The sequence below is a fragment of the Labrus mixtus genome, chromosome 4 (assembly GCF_963584025.1).
Source record: "Labrus mixtus chromosome 4, fLabMix1.1, whole genome shotgun sequence".
Classification (NCBI taxonomy): domain Eukaryota; kingdom Metazoa; phylum Chordata; class Actinopteri; order Labriformes; family Labridae; genus Labrus; species Labrus mixtus.
This window is the reverse complement of record NC_083615.1, coordinates 5420587-5441123: the sequence shown is the minus strand read 5'-3', so window position 1 is coordinate 5441123 and position 20537 is coordinate 5420587. Positions and strand designations below refer to the sequence as shown.

Below are 20537 nucleotides of genomic sequence, written 5' to 3'. Positions count from 1 at the left end.
CACTCACTTTGTAGATAAAGTATCCTCTCACTCGCTGATGGTGCAGACAGGGCAGTAGTAAAAAGACTAAACATGTGGAAAACGTGTTACAGCAGCCCATCGTTATCCTGCCTGTCATCCGATGAGTCTTGATATACTGTAGCACCTCCAGAGACATGTCCAATTAAAACATATATAAGTTAATTAAATTTAAAAAGAAATCAGACCAAATCTATGAACAAATCATGTTTCATCAAATCCAAAACTAGTCCTGTATTCTCCAGTTCACACAACTCACAATAAAGAAGTTTTCATGAAAAGAAAAAAGTCTGACTTCTTGAAACATTTTTATGAAACATATTTTTACTTGCTACTTCTTCTGGATATTCTTAGTTATAGAAACCATTCAAAAAGCAAATGTGTAGCTCTTCAAATACATTTTGTGTATGAAATGTTTCCATTTTAACATTTGTACAGACTAACTAATATTCTGCTTTTTTTTTTTTTTTTCAAAATGTCAGTGGTAACAGCTGGGGAAAATCTTCAACTCAGTTCACTTCTGAGTCGAACTACCTCAGCACACTCTAACCTAGATAAGCAGTAAAATGTTCCCAATCCTTAACAGTAATTTGGCTTGTTTTCACCGTTTGTTTTATCCTGACGTGTCGACCATGATTGCAGAGATCATCTTCCTCTGAGGACATTTCTGTTCTTCAACTTTTTTTTTAATCTTTGTACTGCAATTTGATGAGATGTGATGAGATATAACTGACTTCTTCAACCCTGTTTTTTATGACCTTTGCTTTTTTAATTTGTCTACCTCTTTTTTTTTTTTTTTTTAAATGTTTAGGTTATAATGTTGTTGAGCACATCTCATTTTTCCAGCTATAAATGTTTTTTGTATCAGTCTGTTATGCTTTTTCAGATCTTTAAAGAAGAGTATATTACACGCGTTTAAAAAATGATATTTGAAAGTCCACAGTTTTCACTCCCCATTTGTAACTGAGACTTCACAATGTAGTAGTTATTTTTCTGCTGACGTGAGCTTATCAAAGACATTTTTTCACTAATTGTGTCAATGTGACTGAAACTTGACCAAATGCTTTTAATGTGCGTAATTTTCAGAAACTTTTCAAAAATTTAAAATGGAAACCTTTAATCTGAAATTTTTCAGATGCTACATGACAGAGTTCATGTTACTTTCTGTGCCAATCTGGTCTACACAGAAATGTATTGTATTTTTGTCTATACAATTATGTATTCTCATGGTCTTAAGGCTTATCTGATCACAGTTGAGGTGTAAATGTTTAACTGATTTAACAGTGGCCATAACGTACTTATTCCTGTGTCCAGCAGGTGGCACCAAAGTTTTAGTCAAAGAATATGAATGTGTGTAGGAGTGATGGGATTTTTTGATTAGTTGTTTGTTTTCAATGCCAACCTACAGTCCCAATTTCTACATTCCTCTAATGTGTAATAATTTATCATCAAAATGTTTTCTTAAAATGTATTTTTCACCTTCCCGTCCAGTTGTTTCTGTCTCGTTCTCTGAGCGCTCGAGGGGGGTTTCAAACTAATTCAGTTATTAAAAAAAATATATATATCAAACTTGCTCCAATTTTACATTAATACATCATAATTTATTTTACATAAATCGACAGTCAACACCAAAACCTTCACTCATCTCATCTCACATGACATTTTCATTTTCAAATTATGAGCAGCAAAACAAACAAAAGAGAAGATAGATGCCTCAAATGGCCAGATTATAGCAGTCTGTTCTAAATGTCTATGGGAGACGGACACACATTCAGCGTGGTGACACTGACGGCAAATGACCTACTCGCTCTCAAAAGACATTTAAACACCGCACAAACTGAAATTAATATGAAGAAAACAGGAAAGGTTTCACTTAGGTCCTTGTTTTACCCTGAGCTCTTCTAACAGCCTTTCTGACATCGGTTTGACTCAGAACATTAGCAGGAAGTGTTTATCACACGGATGGACGGATCTGTTGTACCGAACTTTAAGGCCACCGGGTTTGTGTGACTCCTTCAAGCTCCAGGTGCGTTATGTGTGTGTGTGTATGTGTATATACACACAGTTCCAGGTACCGAAGCTCCTAAAAGGGATGGTTGTTTAAAGGGGTCGTTCAGTGAAAAGTCTCTTGAGGATCCGATCTCTCCCAATCATCACGCGTTTGCATCTCTAGCTCCAAATCAACGCTTTTGAATGAGACGAGTTTAGCTGCACGTGTTCAAAGTTCTCTCCGTTGTTCTAGAAATAAAAATAAAAAAATAAAAATTTGCAACACATAATTTTTTCCACAGTGAGATTTAAAAAAAAAAAAAATAAATTAAGCTAATCTGTGACGCTCACCTTGGATGCTATGGCTTTGAGTTTTTTGAGCAGAGAAGGTTTCGTGTACACGATTTCATCTTCCATGTCTCCTTCGTTCTCCCCTTCCATCATGGCACAGCTGTCGGCTCCTGGCATCTCACACTCCTTATTGGCAGACATCACCAAGCGGGAGTACTTGTACTCCAACCTAGCCGAGAGAAGAGGGATACAATCAACACCACAAGAAAAAAAATATATAAGAGGAATCATGTGTCCATATACTGTAAGTATTGACATAAACTGATGGCAGAAGAAGACATCCACAGAGAGAAAGTTAGGAGGAAAGGACCAGATAATAAAGAATAAAAGAAAGCTGGTGATACGGGATCGGGAAGCGAAATGAAGGAAAATAGTTCTGGAGGTGAGAAAGGAAAAAGAGGTGATAAGGATCACAAGAGGTGCAGTTAGTGAAGTCTGTAGACCAGCCAAGTCTGACTCCAAGGTCAGAGGTGAAACTAGGCTTAAACAGAGGCAAACCTGCAAAAACAAAATTACTTGTTTTATTACAGCAAGGCATATTTTACTTTTATTAGTTCATAGTTGTTATTTCAGTTATCGTTCTTAATTCTCATTCTTAGACATTATCATCAATCTGCGTGTCTGTGTCTGCTTTACAGTTTGTTTTTATGTCTGCTGCAGTCGTCAGTTTTTCACGTCTGATTTACAGTGTTTTTCTATCATGTTTTATTTCCTAATAGAATAGAATAGAATTATTTTACTGATCCCAAACACGTAAATTGTGGCGTTACAGCAGCAGGTTATCCAAACACACAATATTGTAGGAAGTGCTCATGATGGATAGGCCGGATCTTTATAACATAGCAATAAGTAAGGTCTTTTACCTGCTTTTTGTAACATAACAATGAGTAAGGTCTTTTTACCTGCTCTTTTGTAATGTTAACAGACAATTAGTAAGGTATTTTACCTGCTTCTTGTAAAGTGTCTCGAGATAACACTTGTTATGAGTTGACGCTATACAAATAAAAGTTGATTGATGATTGATTGAATATTGGCAAATAAACACAATATAATATTAAATACAAAGTAAATAAGTACTAAAAATATAAAAACTAATAATGAGAATATATACAACCAGGATTTAACTAAACATTACTAGTCTTAAATATGAAAGATTAAATAAAACATACTTTGCTGGAGGTAGATGTAAATGTGCAAAAAACAGAGTTGTAAATGAACAGTATTGACATAGGGAGCTGTCCAGAGCTGTGCAATCAGTGATGCATACAGTATGTTAAAAGCCTGACCAGGGACAAGGACTGCAAATGAGCCAGAAGTCCTATTGCATCTGTTGGACTTTAATTTAGATGTTACAATGCCTACATGTATCGCCCCTGGCAAAAACTGATAAATAAATAAATAAGCTGGGAAGAGGAGAAGGCGCTGAGGAGGCAGAAGTATGGAAAGACAGTGTTAGAGCCACTTGTGCGTTCAGTATGTATGTGTGCTCTATGGTAGTTCCTTGTGGTCACAGTAGGTGGCACATTCACTTCGGTGTTGGGAAGGTTACAAGTAGAGGAAGGGTTCATCACGGACAGGTGAGCAGCCTACCATGAGAGGCACACAGTTTTTGACCGCTGTATTTAGCCTGGCTTCAAGTTATAATGGAATAAGTGTTTGTAGACGACCAGAATATGTATTGTAAATGAACGATTCGGATAAACCCACGGTGGCTCAAACGTTTTGATAGGCAAGATCAAACCTCTACAGATAGAAAAGCAGAACAGGAAGGAAAAGAAAAGTGCAGCAGAAATAAAAAGGGAGAGAGGGAGAGAGGAAAAGAGAGGCAGGAAAGAAGAATATATAAAAGAAGGTGAAGGGAAAACGTGACGAGAGGACAAAAAGGAAGGAAATAGCTGTTATGCGAATGTTGTCCCCGTTGACGCTATTAAAAGATGGATGACATAACAGCTCCTTGAAAGGGAAGCCAAAACACAATAATAAGTTATTCTCTTTTTCCGAGAATCGTCTGTTTAATTAATTTAATGATGCAATGCAACAAAGCCATGATTGACAGCTCTGTACATTTAGAGTCTTTTCTTATGTGGGCTGTACTGACCCTGAGCGATGCTGTTTAAGTCATTTAAAACGTGCGAATCTGGCTCCAAATGGCGTCAGCAGTGCAATATGTCCGTGCCTGTTGCGGGCAGTACTTCTCTTCATATTTAGTAAAACAGGAACGTGGCGGAGACGTTTCATCCATCTTCACATACCAGTCAACGGTTTTACCTTTTGTTCTTCTTCCAGAAGTAGCAGGTGAGGGAGACGAGCAGCACTGCGGTGAAGGTTCCCATTCCCGCACCGAGCCGGACCCAGAACTCCATCCCCTCACAGGGCAAGGTTTTCTTTTCAGGCAAGGTCACGCCTCCCATACACAGCTTGGGCTCCGTCCACACATACAGCAGGTCCTAGGATTTGACATTTAAGTTATAAATATCATTTTTTTTAAAAACCACAACTTCCAGCTGGAAGTCAGCACAGTGTTTAACTCCAAAACCCAGTCTGCTTTCCACAAGAACCAAAATCAATCTGTACTCCAGTAATCCCAGTATTAATGTTGTAAATGTTGTGTCCACACACACACACACACCTGCTGTCCTCCCTTGCAGGCTCCCTCTATTTGATGGTAGTCTCTCTCCGTGCATGTGGGACAGACTCCGGAGCTCTCCCACAAGAAGTTGAAGGTGCAGCCGTCACAGGTTCCTGCAGGGCACAGACTGCGATAGCACAAACACAAGCCGTTACTGAGCAAACCACATAAAAAGGAACCAGTGGAGGTTGTAACTGATATCATATGAACAAATGAACACTGACAGGGATATCATACCTGGGAACTGAGAGATCGCCTTTCATGTTCTTTTCTAGGTTACAGCGCAGAGTCACCACAGCGCTCCGCCCTGACTCACAAGAGGAGGTTGGCTCTAAGGACCTGGCCAAAAAAAAAACAAGATACATTTATATATACACAACAGAGAAAAGACAAAACAGATTAAAAATAAAATCAGGACTTAACATCACCACGCTTGAAATAACAGTCAATATACTTGTGCCCTAAGTACTCAGTGAGGAAACCCCTCATCCCAATTATGTCCTCATGCCCTACTGATAATAAACACATGGCCCTGTGGTCACCATAACACAAACAGTATTGCTCAGTTAATGCAATACCTTCTCTACCACATGGCCCCTTAAGGCCCCAACTACCCAGTTGTGTAGATGGATGGACAGCAAGAGCCATGACATCATTGTCATCAATATTTTGGGGCTCCTCTCTCTACCGGTGTCCTGTCTAAGTTAGGCTTAGCAGTTAGCTCCGGCGTCCTAGAACCCCCCCCCCCCCCCCCACCATGCTAGCTCTCGCTTCGCATCATACCGACTCGCAGAAGGTTCCTTTGTGTTATTCTTAATGTCCACATTACACATGTGTTTATATAAAAAAAAAAAAAGGAGATACAACGAGGTACCTGTAGTAGAAATGAACATCAGGGACTTTCTTGGAGGTCTGGGGGTACAGCTCAGGACTCGCTTTTATTCCATCGAGTGTGTCGTTTACTGTTGCTCCTGTAAATAATATAAAAGAGAAAGCTTCATGTTTGTACAGTTAATGAGTATTTGGATTTATTTTCAGCGATGTAAATAAAGCATTAAAATACCTTTACTTAACAATAATTATTACATTCTCATCTTTTAAAACGATGACGGCCAAAATAAAAAAAACACTCTGACGTCACTAACCCAGGAACGTGTCGGCCAGGTTAATGGACTGTGAGGCGAGCGCCGTGTGGAAGCCTCGTCCATTAGCCGGGATTATTGTCGACTGACAGATGAAGGTCTTGACGGCGTTGGATCCTTCGCCTTGCTGGGTATCTGTGACGGAGAGGTCGGTCACGTTGTCGGTGCACAGTGCCAGCTGACCCTAATGTAAAGATAAAAAGGAAGTGCATTCAAACGCATGCTTTACTAATGCAAAAGGCAGTAAATCCTCTCTGTGTGTGTGTGTGTGTGTGTGTGTGTGTGTGTGTGTGTGTGTTCAGCTCTTCACACCTGTCCTCCACACAAGCTGATGTTAAAATGGTGGAAGTATTTGGTTCCTTTGGAGGTAAAGCTTGGACCGTTCATCAGAGATCCCACAGATCCGAGGAGGCTGAAGTCATAAGTCAGAGTCACATTTCCCTCTGTGTGTGTGAAGTGACAGTCGCTGTAACATAACCTGTGGTCCTGAGAAGAAAAAACACAGAAATACAGGTGTAAAAAATTTAAAAATTAAATACAATAAATAAACAATTAATCTTGAGTGTAACAAACCTTGTCGCTCATGCTGGCTGGTCCGCAGGCCTTGCAGGCGTCTGGGCCCAGCGTGGCATGAGACACCAGGTACGTGTTGTGAGGACACTCTGTGCACTGGCTGGTGCTCGTGTCTATGTAATGTCCGGGTGGGCACTGCACACACGCGGCGCTGGAGGGTTGGGTGCTAAGGGCACAAGCGCGGCAGCTGGAGGACACCCCATCGACAGCATTACTCACCGTGATGGAGTAGATTCGCGCCATGTCATTGAGATGCCTGCGCACCTGAGAGCGCAGCCGAGAGAAAAACAGGTACAATGTGAAGTGCAGCAATGATTCAGTGTGTGCTGAGAAAATACATAGAAAAGACACTGTTAGAGCCATAGAGGACAACAGGTTAATATAAAAATATAATTTGCCCATTAGTATAATTTTGTATTTATATGTTCATAATTAATAAAGTTTTTGGTTTTGAATTTTAGAATTAATTTACATTTTTTATATTTATTACATATTGAAACATTGTGTGTTTCTAGAAGGTCTGTGTGGTTATAAGTGCTGCTGCAAAGTGTTCCTGCTGTCGTAAAGCGCAGCTAATTGGCGTAAATAGCCATGTGGGAACAGGTGAATAAATACGCAGACGAGACGGCATTCTACCGAGCAGGACGAGGAGCAACAGTTTTCTGACCGGTTTTCTTTTAGTTAATGCGTGATATTTAAAAAGAGCTTATTTTGTAAACTGCAATTCTTTTTTTTCTTTTTTTGAGGAATAAACCGTCTTTTGTTTGTCACTTTAAATCTGTCACCTTTCATCTTTGGATTACTTAAAAATGTGTCTTTTGGAAAAGTAGCCTACGAGTCAGAAACTTCTAGTCCTGCAAGAAGTGGCAAAATTATTTTTGTTTTGAGTGAAGTTGCCACTACAGATACCGACATCTTCCAGTGGTCTAAACAATAACCAATTCCAAATAATTTGATCGCAATCAACTTCATGGTGATTTGGAAAAAGATGCTGTTCTTCCCTCATCTGAAATCTACCTCATTCCTGCACTCAGGTTTATCAGGTTAAAGATTCACCACGATGAAGTAGCAGGCATTCGGACTGGATGCACCGCACTAGATCTTCTCTTCAGTGTCAGCCCGTAACTGAGCACGATAACAAATAACAAAGTAGTCTGTTTGATTTGTGGTTTGGTTTGAGCAATAGCAGCAGCTCATGAAAAGATCCTTTATGCAGAACAGAAGGGAGTGTGGTGTGTATCGAGTGTGGAGTGAATTTACAAGACAAAAAGGCCGTCCCACTTGTGGTTTGACCTTTCTTTTTCTTCTCCAGTTTTACAGAAATGCTTTGTACCTTCCTAGATTTAAATGAAAATGAAAAAAACAAAATGATGAATTTGGGTAATTATTGTCAGATTTTAACATCGCCGTGGATTTAACATACAGTTTAAATTTCTTATTTCTCATAACGTGACCGTCAATTTCCACTGGCACAAGCTCTCCACATTCACTCAGACAAAACAATGTAAATGATGTTTTCACATTATCAAAGCCACATTTGGAGGATTCATTCTCTATCCTAAGCACAAAGCATTTATTAAAAAAAAAAAGATATAAAACAGTTTGTTCACAGTCTTTTGTTGCTGTCTGTTTTTTTTATTTAAGTTAATTTGATGTGGACGTTTTTTGAACAACTGCATCATGGATTTTTTGTGGAAACAAAAACTCGAAAGAACTGAAATTAAATATGAATATTAATCAAAGTAGGTAAATCATTTTTTTTTTTACCTCTGAAGGTTGGTTAGTCCTTTGGAAAGCCCACGTGTAAGAAACGGAGGCATTCTGTGTCATGACGTGTGTGAACCTCTGCCTTGCGTTTGCTCTCTCCCAGGACTCTACCACCGTGGTGCTCTTCCTGTTGACGTCCTAAAACAACACATGTCACTTCATGAACCTCGTCTTCATCAGAATAATAAAAACATGTGGCAGCGTCTTTCAGGAGCTTTTCTCACCATCATGAAGTAGAGCTCGCAGTCAGCTTTACACACCGTTTCAAATTCAAATGTGATGCGACCAAACTCTGTCCCAGACTGGCTGGAAACAGACATAGGGAGCCTGAGAGAAGAGAGAACACAGGAACTAGTCACAACAGCAACAAAAAAGAAAGACACAGCGTCGCAACCAGAGTGAATTAAACACTTCACCATTTCTTACTTGAAGCCAGGAACATGGATGTTGAGGATGAGGTAATCGTTATCTGAGCTTCCTGCTCCACTCTGGATGTGATCACCTGCTACCTCCCAGCCTAAAGGGCGGGGGGGAAAATCCACATTATTCTACTATTTAAGGACATAGCTATATTCATTCACATAAATTTTGACAAGATGAACTCAATCTATATTTAGGGAAAAGTTCTACCTCTTTTCGATTAGACGATTGATAGTGCCTTCAAGTCTCTACATTTAGTATGAATGTTAGCTTAGCTTAGCACAACTAGTGGAAACAAGTGTAGACAAATGCTGAGGTGAGATTGGCACCATGAGGTTTCCAGTCAACCAGAAGGTTACTTTACCTACCCATGAAGTAGTTTAACATAAAACATGCTAACCTTTGGAGTTGCTTAAAGGCGGCTTTTATTTAGCTTCAGGCGCAGCTAACATCCTTCTGTTCATCCGGCTTTTGTGCTAAGCTAAACTAACCATCTCTTTGGTTCAAGGTCACATTTACAGTACCAACGGTAGTTTTGATCTTTTAAACTGTTGTCTGTATTTCACACTATGTTGACTCATTCCTTTAGAAGGAGGCATTCAGGAGGGGGAAAAATAAAGAGAGACAAAACTAACTGAACCCACCGTTCATACTGTCACATTTAGAGTTCCCCACATTGAAGCAGGAGGTCTTCATGTTCCCAGGAAGAATATTCCACCATTTAAACTCGTAACCAAGGGTGGGCTCAGTACCTGCAGGACACTGGGTACATGCTGCGGGGATGTACACAATGAAAAAAGACAGTTAGCAAAACAGCATAGAGGAAAGCTAAAGTAGATGAAAAAAAGCCTTAAAAAGAGACATTACGTTTTATCCCATCGGAAAAGGTCCCAGGTGGGCAAGGTGAGCAGGTGGCTGTGTCGTTGTTATAGAAACCGGGGTTACAAGGGGGGCAGGGCTCTCGTTCTCCACCAGGAGGCAAAGACTGGGCTCCAGTAACTCCCTCCAGACAGATCTTTGGTTCAATCCACTTATACATGACCTGCGTCTGAAATAAAAACACAGAAATGCAAACACACGGTGATGGAGAGGAAGAGAAACTGATAACAAAGATGGGATGTCTCAGTGTATTTAATCCGGCACGCTCTTTTCACTCACCTTGCCCTCTTGGTCACATGCTGTATGGATCTGGAAATAGTCCTTCTTGGAACATGGCGGTCTGTCCTTACACATATCAGAACCCTCAGCTAAGAAAAAGTAAGGTCAAGACAAAAGAATAACAATCATTAAAGAGCAACTATACCCAGAACCCCACACCACAGGTACTATTGTTTTTTAATAATTAATAACTGTAAAGAAAACAAAAAATATTTTTAAAAAAATCAAGGTTTCAATATAACACAAAACTGAAATACAACATAGAACCATTCAGTGTTACTCAATACAGTAAAACATATAGAAAATAATGTCTTACAAGATGCTATTAAAAAAATTATAGAACATAAAAAATGGTGTGCTCTTGTGAAAAACAGTATTAACATGGGACAAGGCTGAACAGCAGTGGGGCAAAGAAAGCATACAAAATGCATAAAGAAGAGAAATTAATTAAATATGAAATCTGTTCTGAACACACAAACCTTCTCTCAAGTCACTTCTCAGTGACATCACTAAACAGGACACGCACCCACAGCGTCACATTATAGGAAATGTTGTGCGGATGTGTAGATGCTTTTTCTCTAATTACAAACAGTTTTATCAGATATCCATTCCTTAGAAAAAGTTCAAAAATCTGAAATGTAAAAAAATTACTTTCAGATCTTTGTAGTTCTAAAATGTGAACAGTTACTTTCAGCTATTGATTTTGAAAACCTGGAAAGTTAAGCTTTACATGTGGAAGTGGATTCAAGTAAATTGATATAGTTTATATGTCTGTGGATCAGAGAAATACACGAGCATACTAGAATTGGCGCTATACAAATAAATAGAGATTGACACGTGCTGCATCATCAGCAAAAATCTGTTGCTCCCTGGCAATCACAGCAGCCCTCCACATAGAGCGTATTTCATGTTTCTTCTTCTAAAGTTTGACTACTGTGACTGGAAAAATTAAGACTTTTACTTCTACTCTTGTTTGTGCTTCTTGGAGATTACAATTTCTTCATTGAATACTGCTCTGCAGTTTCATTATGTTGTTCAAAGGGTTAAATATATTTTGGATTTTATTTATACATATCTGTCTTTTGCTGTGCATCAGATTGGGTTCCTACCTGCATAGTGAGTAGTGGTGTTGCAGGGGGTGCAGGAGCTGGCACCGTGGCCAGAGTATGTGTTGCGAGGACAGGGATCACATGTGGAGGAGCCTGGGTCGTGGCTGAACGTCCCCGGCTTACAAGGAAAACACTCGGACGTGTATGCGACTCCTTGTGGACAAAGTAACAAAAAGGATGGGGAAATCATCAAATCATCAATGATTAAGGAAAAAAATGGAAAATAGAATGATATAAATGTTCCTTACCTTCTATTTGAACATTTTTCAGCAGAACAGGCTTCACCACTTTGGTCCCCATCATGACTCCACCAGTTCTCCAGTACAAAACGTTAGTGCCAGATTTCAGGTTCACCTAGAACATGCATGATGTCATTATCAACAGGTAAGCTGTGGCTGTATGAACACGGACCGTTCAGACGTTATATTTAAGGAGGCATAGTTTGCTCCAGTTAATGTATGAATATGAAATGAAATAGTTCCATCTTTACATGGAGAATAATGATTCTGAAATAAAGTCAAAAAGCCAAAAACAGTACCTTCTTGCATGCAAAGATAAAAATCGTCGTGTAAAAAGATGATTTACTTTCTGATTCATTTAACATTTTAGAAACATTAAAATGTACAAAGAAGTGACATAACCTCTAAGGCAGAGAAAAGGAACATCCACACATTGCATCAGCACTCCTCCCATCATTAAAATGAATTGACAATTTTAACAGTGCTGGAGCTGAAAATATACACACAAGCTAATTTTACAGAAATGGCTGGAAAAACACTGGAGACAAAAGTAATTGATGTGAGTGAAACCACATTTTCTGTGTACTCTTTACTGTCTTAATGCAAAGCCTGAGTTCAACACATTCATTTACCCCAACCAAATGATCTGTCCTACTGTGCAGCTGTTGTCTGTATGGAACACTTACTGTATGTGTTGCCCATTCCCCATGATTGGTAAGTTTCAGCCACTTGGCATCAGAAGACTGATCCATCTCCTGACACTGGTCATTCTGGATCTGAATACAAAAACAAATGCATTCAGCTTAAACTCTCAGCTCTTTTAAAGACACAATGCAAAGATTATTATTGTTGTTGCTTTCCTGTTTTGATGTGTCAGTATGCCTGCTATGACAAAAGGCCTACAACAAAGATTTAAAGTGGTTTTGAAGCACTTTAAAACCAACAGTGAGAAGGTGGAAGCAAATTTTAGCATTTTTTTATTTGACAACAAAACTCATTGAAAAGTGTTTTTAAATTCTGGAATATATTGTAAATTGCATGATTTATGCACCTGTGTGCCCATTATTTCAGGGCGTTTATGATCAGTGAATTGTTTGAGATTTAACACAAGAAGTTCAGAAGGGTAAACTAAAAATAAAGATAAGATAAGATAATCCATTATTTATCCCACAACGGGGAAATTTACATTGTTACAGCAGCAAAGAGCAAAGATTGCAAACAAAGATTAATAGATTAGATTTGGATGTACCCTGGATGTTGAGAACTAACCTTTTCTAGCTTAATATTACTTGATATTCTTCATTATAAAATACTGATTCTCAGTGGAGGGAATACTTATCACTGATGAAAACCTGTTTAACTATAACGATTAGTTTGAACTGCCTCTCTAGGAAGACTGTTTTCATTGTGTTGCACTTTTTTTGCCAAAGGAACCTTTATGCATTAAGTTTGTGGGTCAGGAAATCTGACCGACAAACACACTGGGCCTGATTCACCAAGAATGGATCACATAGAAAGCGGGTAATTTCCCCCAAATAGCTGCTTCATGGCTCTTTTAAATATAAAAACACGCAAACAGCATCGACCTTTACAGCACAGTTGGAGGTTCACTTTTCATATATTTTGAGGATCAGACGGTGTGTCTTTTTGATTCGTTTGCACTGGTATGGCAGGTGCAAAAGCTGTGCTATCCTTTTTGTGAATCAGGCCCACGATCTGCACAAACCCAGGATCCACTTAAAACAGATCCATGTTATTTCTCAGAAGTTATAGAGATGTTTCAAACTCACAAAGAACTCAAACAGCAGGTTGTTGTCTGGATACTGGTACTCGAAGCTGACAGAGCCCTGTTTCTTCAGGTGGACGGCATAAATAAGAGAGACTGTGCACTCATCCCTGTTGGACTCCAGGTAGTTTCCTTGAGGCACCCAGGAAGAACTGCAAGAAAACAAGATAAAGCATCATTTTTTTTTAATGTCAACCAATAATGAGATTATTTTCACGTACTATTCACGCACCTGTTGCAGGTGAGTCTGTCCTCTCCGCTGGGACTGTTTTCAAGGGAGGTTGCTAAGCTACTGAATCCAGCCGGCATGGAATCCCACTCGTCAAAGCGAATACCGCTACCGAGGGAGTAGCTTCCTGCTGCACACTGGGTGCACTCCTGGGCTGACATCTCCAGGAACTCCCCAGCATCACATGAGAAGGCTGAAGGAACACAGAGAGAGGATATACAGACAGGTGGTTAAATAAGATACACTATTTTGGCAGAGAGATCACACACACAATGTAAGAGGCCCCAGACTGACGGTGAGGAAGTGATTTTCATGAATGCTACCAGTCAGTATAACGTAGCCCCGGTGATGAGGGAACTTAATCCATACATCCTGTTCCCCCCTCACAGCGTCTGCCTGTGCGCGTCTCCAATGAAGCACCTCGTCTTTCTGCACCCGGAAACATTTGGTCAGTGTCATCTTTTCCCTCATACCTGATCTTATCAAATGCTATTGTTGTGCCTCTTAATGCTGAACAACTACTGCAAAAACAAAAAAGCATGTGCTGGTATGCAGTTTCTCTGGTGCACTCTGAGGATAAGTGGCACAATGCACGGGGCCATAGAATGTAATTTGATTTAGGAACAGATCGCTGAAGTGGCACTCTTTCTTTCTTGGTGACATAATTGTATCTAGGAACAATTAACTTGATTAAGGGGAGGGGGGGGGGAGGGGGGTTCAGTTGCTTTGTATAATGGTCCGGACAATTTTTTCTGAATGCTGTAGGGGGACACAAGTCTTCAGTTATTCCAGAGAATTTTGCACGAATTTGAACAGGAAGAAGGAAACAAAAAAAAAAAAAGAATGACAAAATGACAAAAAGGGGTCGGCTGCAAACGGCTGCAGGCTCCTCGTTTTGTTGTCTGACAATTAAGGTTGATTAACATTCCTCGTGCTATTTTGAGAATCCTTTCTATTTTATGCAGTTCATACATATGCAAAATATTTTCGTCAGGGAACATAGCTGCACATTAACATGCAATGCATATTTGCTTCTATAGTGTACACAGACACATTAACACTGCTTATAAATAACTTTTTCCTTAGAATGGTTTCTATGGCGATACACAACCACTCATTTGTGTAAGGATCAGCTACATTCGCCTCCAACTGGCTATATAACAAATGCTGAAGTTCCATCTTGATAATTACAAAACTCCGTTGACCAAATGTCACTCCCCGTGGCAGATGTTAGCATTTCAACTTTACTGTCTGTCTGATTGAACTACACCTCATGCTAGACAGTAATAAGACGACATGGCCCTTTAAGAGGTTATTTCTGTGCCTGTGATTTTGCTCAGTGCTTAACTGGAGGAAATCCAAAAAAAGGGTCAGTCAAGTTGTTGTGGTGGAAATTCCAGGCTTCTGATAAGATACACAGACACACACCATCTCTCACTTTCTTCCACACTCACACAAATACTTACTGCACTCAGTGCCGCGTACTGGCTCTGGTAGTCCAGTGCAGGCCCCACGGCTCTGTGGGATGGCCACTCTCCAGCGAGATCCTGTGCTGTCACACTCTGTGTACTCGTAGTAGTAGTCCGCCTGCCAATGACACACACACACACACACACACACACACACACACACACACACACACACACACACACACACACACACACACACACACACACACACACACACACACACACACACACACACACACACACACACACACACACACACACACACACACACACACACACACACACACACACACACACACACACACACACACACAGAAAGAAAAGAAATATTTTAACAAAGCAGTTCTGGACCACTACTATGAGCATATAAAAAAAGAGAGGCAGGTTCATAAATTTAACACCACAAGAGGCCTCCACCCTAATCAGAGTGTGCCTACATGTCATTGTTGGTGAGACTGTTTTGCTAATTAGAGCAGACTGAATGGATGCAGCTACTGCATTAGCCACAACGCTGAAATTATCTTCCATTTTCCAGCTGCTCAAAGCATGACCACTTGTTATCTTGAGAGCCACAGCCACTCTAGTTTCCCCGGGTGCACCACATACCATCTCCACGGCGATGGGAACGCGGGGTTGGGGGAGCAGTGAAACAGGCAAGAGTTTTTTTTTTTTGTTTTTTTTTGTTTACATATTTGAACTTACCCTTTGACCAATTTACACACAAGATGTTGCGATTTAATCCGTGGCCTGGAGTAAAACAACAACCTGATTGTCTCGCTTCCACAGAGCGACTACCCATCCATCCATCGGTCTACAGAGGAGGTGGCCTCATTTCTGACAGTTTGTATAATGTTGCTCCTTGAGCCAAACCAGATAGTTGACACCATGGACCATGCAGGCTGTTGTGTGTGTGGTAAGATTTACATGGCTGTCATTTGATATTGTGAAAAATGTATTATAAATAACAATGTAAAAAAGGGTTCTAAATTAAATTCAATATTTTTAACGTCATGGTTGCAGTGATTCAAGCATGAGAAATCAACAAAAACATATTCTGACCTCTGGTGGAATAAACCCTCATTATCTTATGTTCATTACTCATGAAAGGCATTGCATCATCTCTAGTGTCAGTTTTTTGTCACCCTAGGAAACAGCCCTCCAGCAAATCAATTAAGCACGACACACACCTTAAATCTGGGTGCTGCATTTATCTGTCGGCCAATATGAAAAAAATAAAAAATAAACACAGAGCTTGTGCCAACAATTTAGGAATGCTACTCTTCAACTCTGGGACTGAGTCTGTTGTGACTCAGGAGGTGTTGAGTGGAGCCAGAGCAGAGGGAAGGAAAAGCCAGTCCATGCAGGAAGCTGATAACAGCCTGCACAGCCCCTGAGTGGTTAAATTCAGCATGCACCAGACCTCATCACAGATTCATACTCCTCCATGTTTTCTTCAGAGACCGAGCAAACTGCTGTCACTGATTGCTTTCGTTCAATTGTTACACCACATATCGGCCCGGAAATGTGTCATGGAATCTTAATCGTATTTGATTTGCCTATACTCCCTGTCAGTGCAGATCACTCCCCCAGTCAGTGCGTTTATACCTTCTTGCCTTTTTTCAATCAAAAGAAACGATAATTGAGGATGAAGAATGATTGGTCGACAGTGGCATCTCTCACCTCACTACACAGCCGCTGTCCTTTAGCCCCGTCAATAAACCGGAGCGCGCAGAGGATGAAGAGAGCGCAACTGGCGACGACCCGAGCCGAAGACCGCATTGTGGATCATCGAGGTAGAGGGGGGGAAAAAAGAGAAGACAACCTCGATCTAGGGGTTGAATATGAGAGCATAAATTGCGTCAGATCGATGCTTCCTCCAACACAATTCCACACCTGCTCCTCTCGTCCCTTGTCAGCAGATTGTAACCCCCCTAACCACCTGCGATTATCCTCAGGACTGTGCGCTCCTAGGCTGCCTCCCCACAATCCAGTTAGCAGGATAAGAATAGTACTTCCGGAAAGGGGTTTAAAGATAAAAAACATGAGGCGTGTTGTGATGGAATTGTCCTCAAACCACTTTATTTTTTCAAGACTCCTTTTCCAATATTTGCGCTGTTATTTTGTTTACGCAACACATTTGTGTTTATTTTGTCCAGAGATGTGCCCCATACATAACATGCACCATTTATTTATTTTACTTTGAAGGCAAAACCCTACAAGTCGGGTATTTTTCCTTGCCATTTATGCTGACTTGACACAGCTATGTGTGTGCCTTTAACCACCGGCTGTGACGCGCCTATGACGTGACATCAGGGAGAGAAAAAAATAATGTTGTTCGGTGTGTGCTGTCGTGACAAAGTAGAAATGTGAATATGCTACAAAAATGGAAAATTAGGCTGTACATGTAGGTTACATGAAATTATGCACACAAATGAGGCTGTACAGGCAATATTATTATCCCCATGGAGAGCATTATTACAGATTTGTTAAGTGGATTTGTTTGAGGTGATGACACTGAAGGAAAGGCTATGACCAAGCTGGATTTTGTCCGCGGTTACAAGAAGCAGCCTGCAATTGACAGGCTGTGACCACCAGAGGGAGACCAAGCTCTGCAAAAGTTTGTATTTGGTTTTTTTTTATGCCTCACTGGTGAATTCAAGGCCTGCTGCTCAAGCCTGTTATTGGCAGAGTGAGGCTGAGAGGTGTCGTGGTAAGGTGTGGAGAGTTAGTTAAATCCACTCAAAGCTGTGCCAATTTGAGCTAAGCTGGTCATACTAAGGTACAGCCAAAATAGATGACTCGAGAGTGTTACTTATAAAATACAGTGCAACCGGGAAACTTGGAGAGGTGCCAGTCCACCTCCTGAGCACTGCCGAGGTGCCCTTGAGCAAGACGCCGAAGCCCAAAACTGCTCTGGAGTGCTCGCTGTGGGCAGCCCCAGACCTCTCCATTAATGCATGTCCATAGGATCATGTGTGTGCATGTGTGTGTATTTCGGCCTGTTCATGTTCATTAAACAGAGTGTAAAAAACGAATTTCCCCCCACGGGATTAATAAAGTATAAAGTATTATTATTATTATTATTATTATTATTATTATTATTATTATTATTATTAATAAGAGATTTGGATTAAAACCATTGAAAGTCAATGATGTTTCATTAGTAATGCAAAGATGTTACTGTACAATTGTTTTATATATCTAAAGCAAATGCCATTCAATTCTTGTAGGTCTGTTGAAACCTGTCGTTGTCTTTATTCACAGTTTCTCTTGAATATGACCATTAGCCACCAGGTAGTGTCCCGTGTAATATAAACCTTTCCTTATTTTCCTTTCAACATAGTTCAAACACCCTCTCCAGATACCTTTAGTCTATTTATTGAAGTGAACACAATCAAAAATGTATGTTACACAGAAGAAACCACATGCTTTTAATCAGTTACTTTCATGCCACCGCTCTGTTTCTAAATGTGAGTGCAAACTATATCTCTCTGTTTACGTCCTGGGACAAAGGAGCTCATACATGTTTCATAATCACAACCTGGTTCAATTTGTCGGTCAGGATGCGTCACACCGTCACAACACGAAGCTGGAATAAAAGTCAGGGTCATCTCGGAGTTCAGAGCAGTTTCTGTTTCTTATAATGAAAGAGATAAGACACAAATTGAAAAACTTGTTTACATTTTGGACCTTGTTGAAATATTTCAATATAGTGATTATGAATGATCTCTATTAACCATAATGTGTTTAGAACAGAAATAATACCAGTTGGTCTGCAGACATCCTGCATGTAAATCACACCTTCACTGAGTGTAACCGCAATCTTATCATGCATCACAAATAGATATATATATAGCCTATATTACAGTAAGAGGAAGAAGGTTGGTGTGCCACAGACAGTAAAACCATTGACACAAACACAAGAGCAAAGCATACTGGGTTAAAAAATAAGAGTGAGCATAGGCGCAAATTATACTGTGAGAAGGAATCCATCAATACTTTTAAATGTTTCTTACAGTATTATAAGTAACATGTTTGTTCAGCACACATTATCACATATCCTTGTATTTTTTGGGGCTTTTTATTAAATTAGAAAATAAGTTTAGCCCAACCGTAAGAGGATGATGAGCTGGGGATGGACTGCAGTGCTGTGTTGGAGCTGAAATATCCTTAAATCATCACCTGCTTTCCAGTAGAGCGGTCATGGATAATTGATGTACCTTCTGCATCAAAGTGTGTCACAACCCCTGTCCAATATGCTGATTCTGAGAGTCACAAAAATCTGTCTCTTGCTTTTTTTTTCTGTGTGGATATGTCCACACAAAAGGTCCTTTAAAAAAATGATAGGATACAGTTTGAGCATGCCTGATAAAATTTGGCCTTTCACACAATTCTGCATCGTTATCGGTTTGTCAATTTCTTGGATCAAATATGTATTTCCTTTTATGCAAGTCATCTCTGTGAAACCAATAGAATATATCCTTGTCATTTCATTTTGCAACCTGATGCACCATGGACTTTACATGATGTGCTTTCATGTACTGAAAGTGATGTTTTAATGATACATGTTAATAATGCTCCAAACATTTAAGCCTATTAAACTTGAATCTTTGCCTGCACTGTCCACAGTACGGATTAAATTATTCATCTAAAGTACAATCTATAGTCAGCTCTGCATTTAATGTCATAATGTTTACTTGATATTCCTTTTGAAAAATAAATATCCACCAGTAGACCAACCTGGATAAACTATTGATGCTAGTCTGCTTTATATGATTGTATGAATATTTAAGAGGGCGACACCCTAGGGCTGATGAGTTTTGTCCTGTGAAATGCGAAGTGTGTGAGTGTGTGTGTGTGTGTGTGTGTGTGTGTGTGTGTGTGTGTGTGTGTGTGTGTGTGTGTGTCTTTGTCTCCTCCTTTCTCTTTCTCATCGAAGGCATATCACTTACGGTGTCTGCCTGTAACATGAACGCTCATATTCAAACCATCTGTAACACTCCAATAACCTTTACACTCCAAGGCCACTGCTCTGTGATCAGGTGAGTTCATTAATTAATAGCGACGAAGTGTAGGGCCTGTGCGTGAGTAACTGACCCTGAATCAGATGGTAACCAGAGTCCACGTGGCTCACAGCCAGCCTCAGAGCACACCACAGAGCAGGGACTACCTGGTCAAGAAATGAGACACCTTACACTGACACACTGCAACTCTCACACACACACACACACCAAAACGCTGAGAGTCTCACACACTTGTAGGTCGTCAGGGGAGGCCGGCGAGGGTACAAATGGGTGACTAAAGAAAGAGTGACCCTCCTCTGTGAAATAAGCAACCTGACTGGGGAACTACTTCCTGTGAGATAAAGAGACAATGATGTTGCTGACAGAACGGCCGACTGACTGAGACCGAGCCAACAGAGTCTGGACTTTCGCGGTTAGGTCTGTGAATTGTAATCCTGCTGCTGGTCGAGTGTACAACTAATGCTGCAAAGAAGGACGTGCTAAACATCTATTGAGGACATCTTTTGGCATGGATCACACTAAACTTCTTTCCTGGATGAAGAGACATTTAAGTTCACAAAGGAAGAAATAGCCCACTTAATGCATTTACCCTACATTTTTATAATCTTGTCAATGATCAATTACAAGCAGTTAT

The 20537-nt window shown here is 40.2% G+C and overlaps 1 protein-coding gene across 2 annotated transcripts in view; it reads right to left on the bottom strand.

Moving 5' to 3' along the window:
• The window catches only part of LOC132972469 (endosome/lysosome-associated apoptosis and autophagy regulator family member 2-like), a 52576-nt gene extending 35714 nt beyond the window's left edge, over positions 1 to 16862 (bottom strand). Inside the window, exons 1-22 of one of the 2 annotated variants that reach the window (XR_009672914.1) lie at positions 16560 to 16862; positions 14877 to 14997; positions 13414 to 13603; positions 13186 to 13333; positions 12082 to 12171; positions 11405 to 11510; positions 11157 to 11309; positions 10048 to 10136; positions 9757 to 9937; positions 9534 to 9662; positions 8896 to 8986; positions 8694 to 8796; positions 8470 to 8607; positions 6703 to 6966; positions 6442 to 6615; positions 6133 to 6313; positions 5862 to 5958; positions 5225 to 5326; positions 4988 to 5114; positions 4627 to 4805; positions 2359 to 2527; positions 1679 to 2256 (exon numbers count right to left, since the gene is read on the bottom strand). Coding sequence is in view for 1 of the 2 variants with exons in the window: in XM_061035326.1 (XP_060891309.1) it covers positions 2188 to 2256; positions 2359 to 2527; positions 4627 to 4805; positions 4988 to 5114; positions 5225 to 5326; positions 5862 to 5958; positions 6133 to 6313; positions 6442 to 6615; positions 6703 to 6966; positions 8470 to 8607; positions 8694 to 8796; positions 8896 to 8986; positions 9534 to 9662; positions 9757 to 9937; positions 10048 to 10136; positions 11157 to 11309; positions 11405 to 11510; positions 12082 to 12171; positions 13186 to 13333; positions 13414 to 13603; positions 14877 to 14997; positions 16560 to 16658 (3000 nt within the window). In the remaining variant the exon portion in view is untranslated. Of the gene's footprint in view, positions 1 to 1606; positions 2257 to 2358; positions 2528 to 4626; positions 4806 to 4987; positions 5115 to 5224; positions 5327 to 5861; positions 5959 to 6132; positions 6314 to 6441; positions 6616 to 6702; positions 6967 to 8469; positions 8608 to 8693; positions 8797 to 8895; positions 8987 to 9533; positions 9663 to 9756; positions 9938 to 10047; positions 10137 to 11156; positions 11310 to 11404; positions 11511 to 12081; positions 12172 to 13185; positions 13334 to 13413; positions 13604 to 14876; positions 14998 to 16559 lie in introns of those variants that run through there. The other variant, XM_061035326.1, reaches the window with a different exon arrangement.
• Positions 16863 to 20537: the final 3675 nt, after the last annotated feature.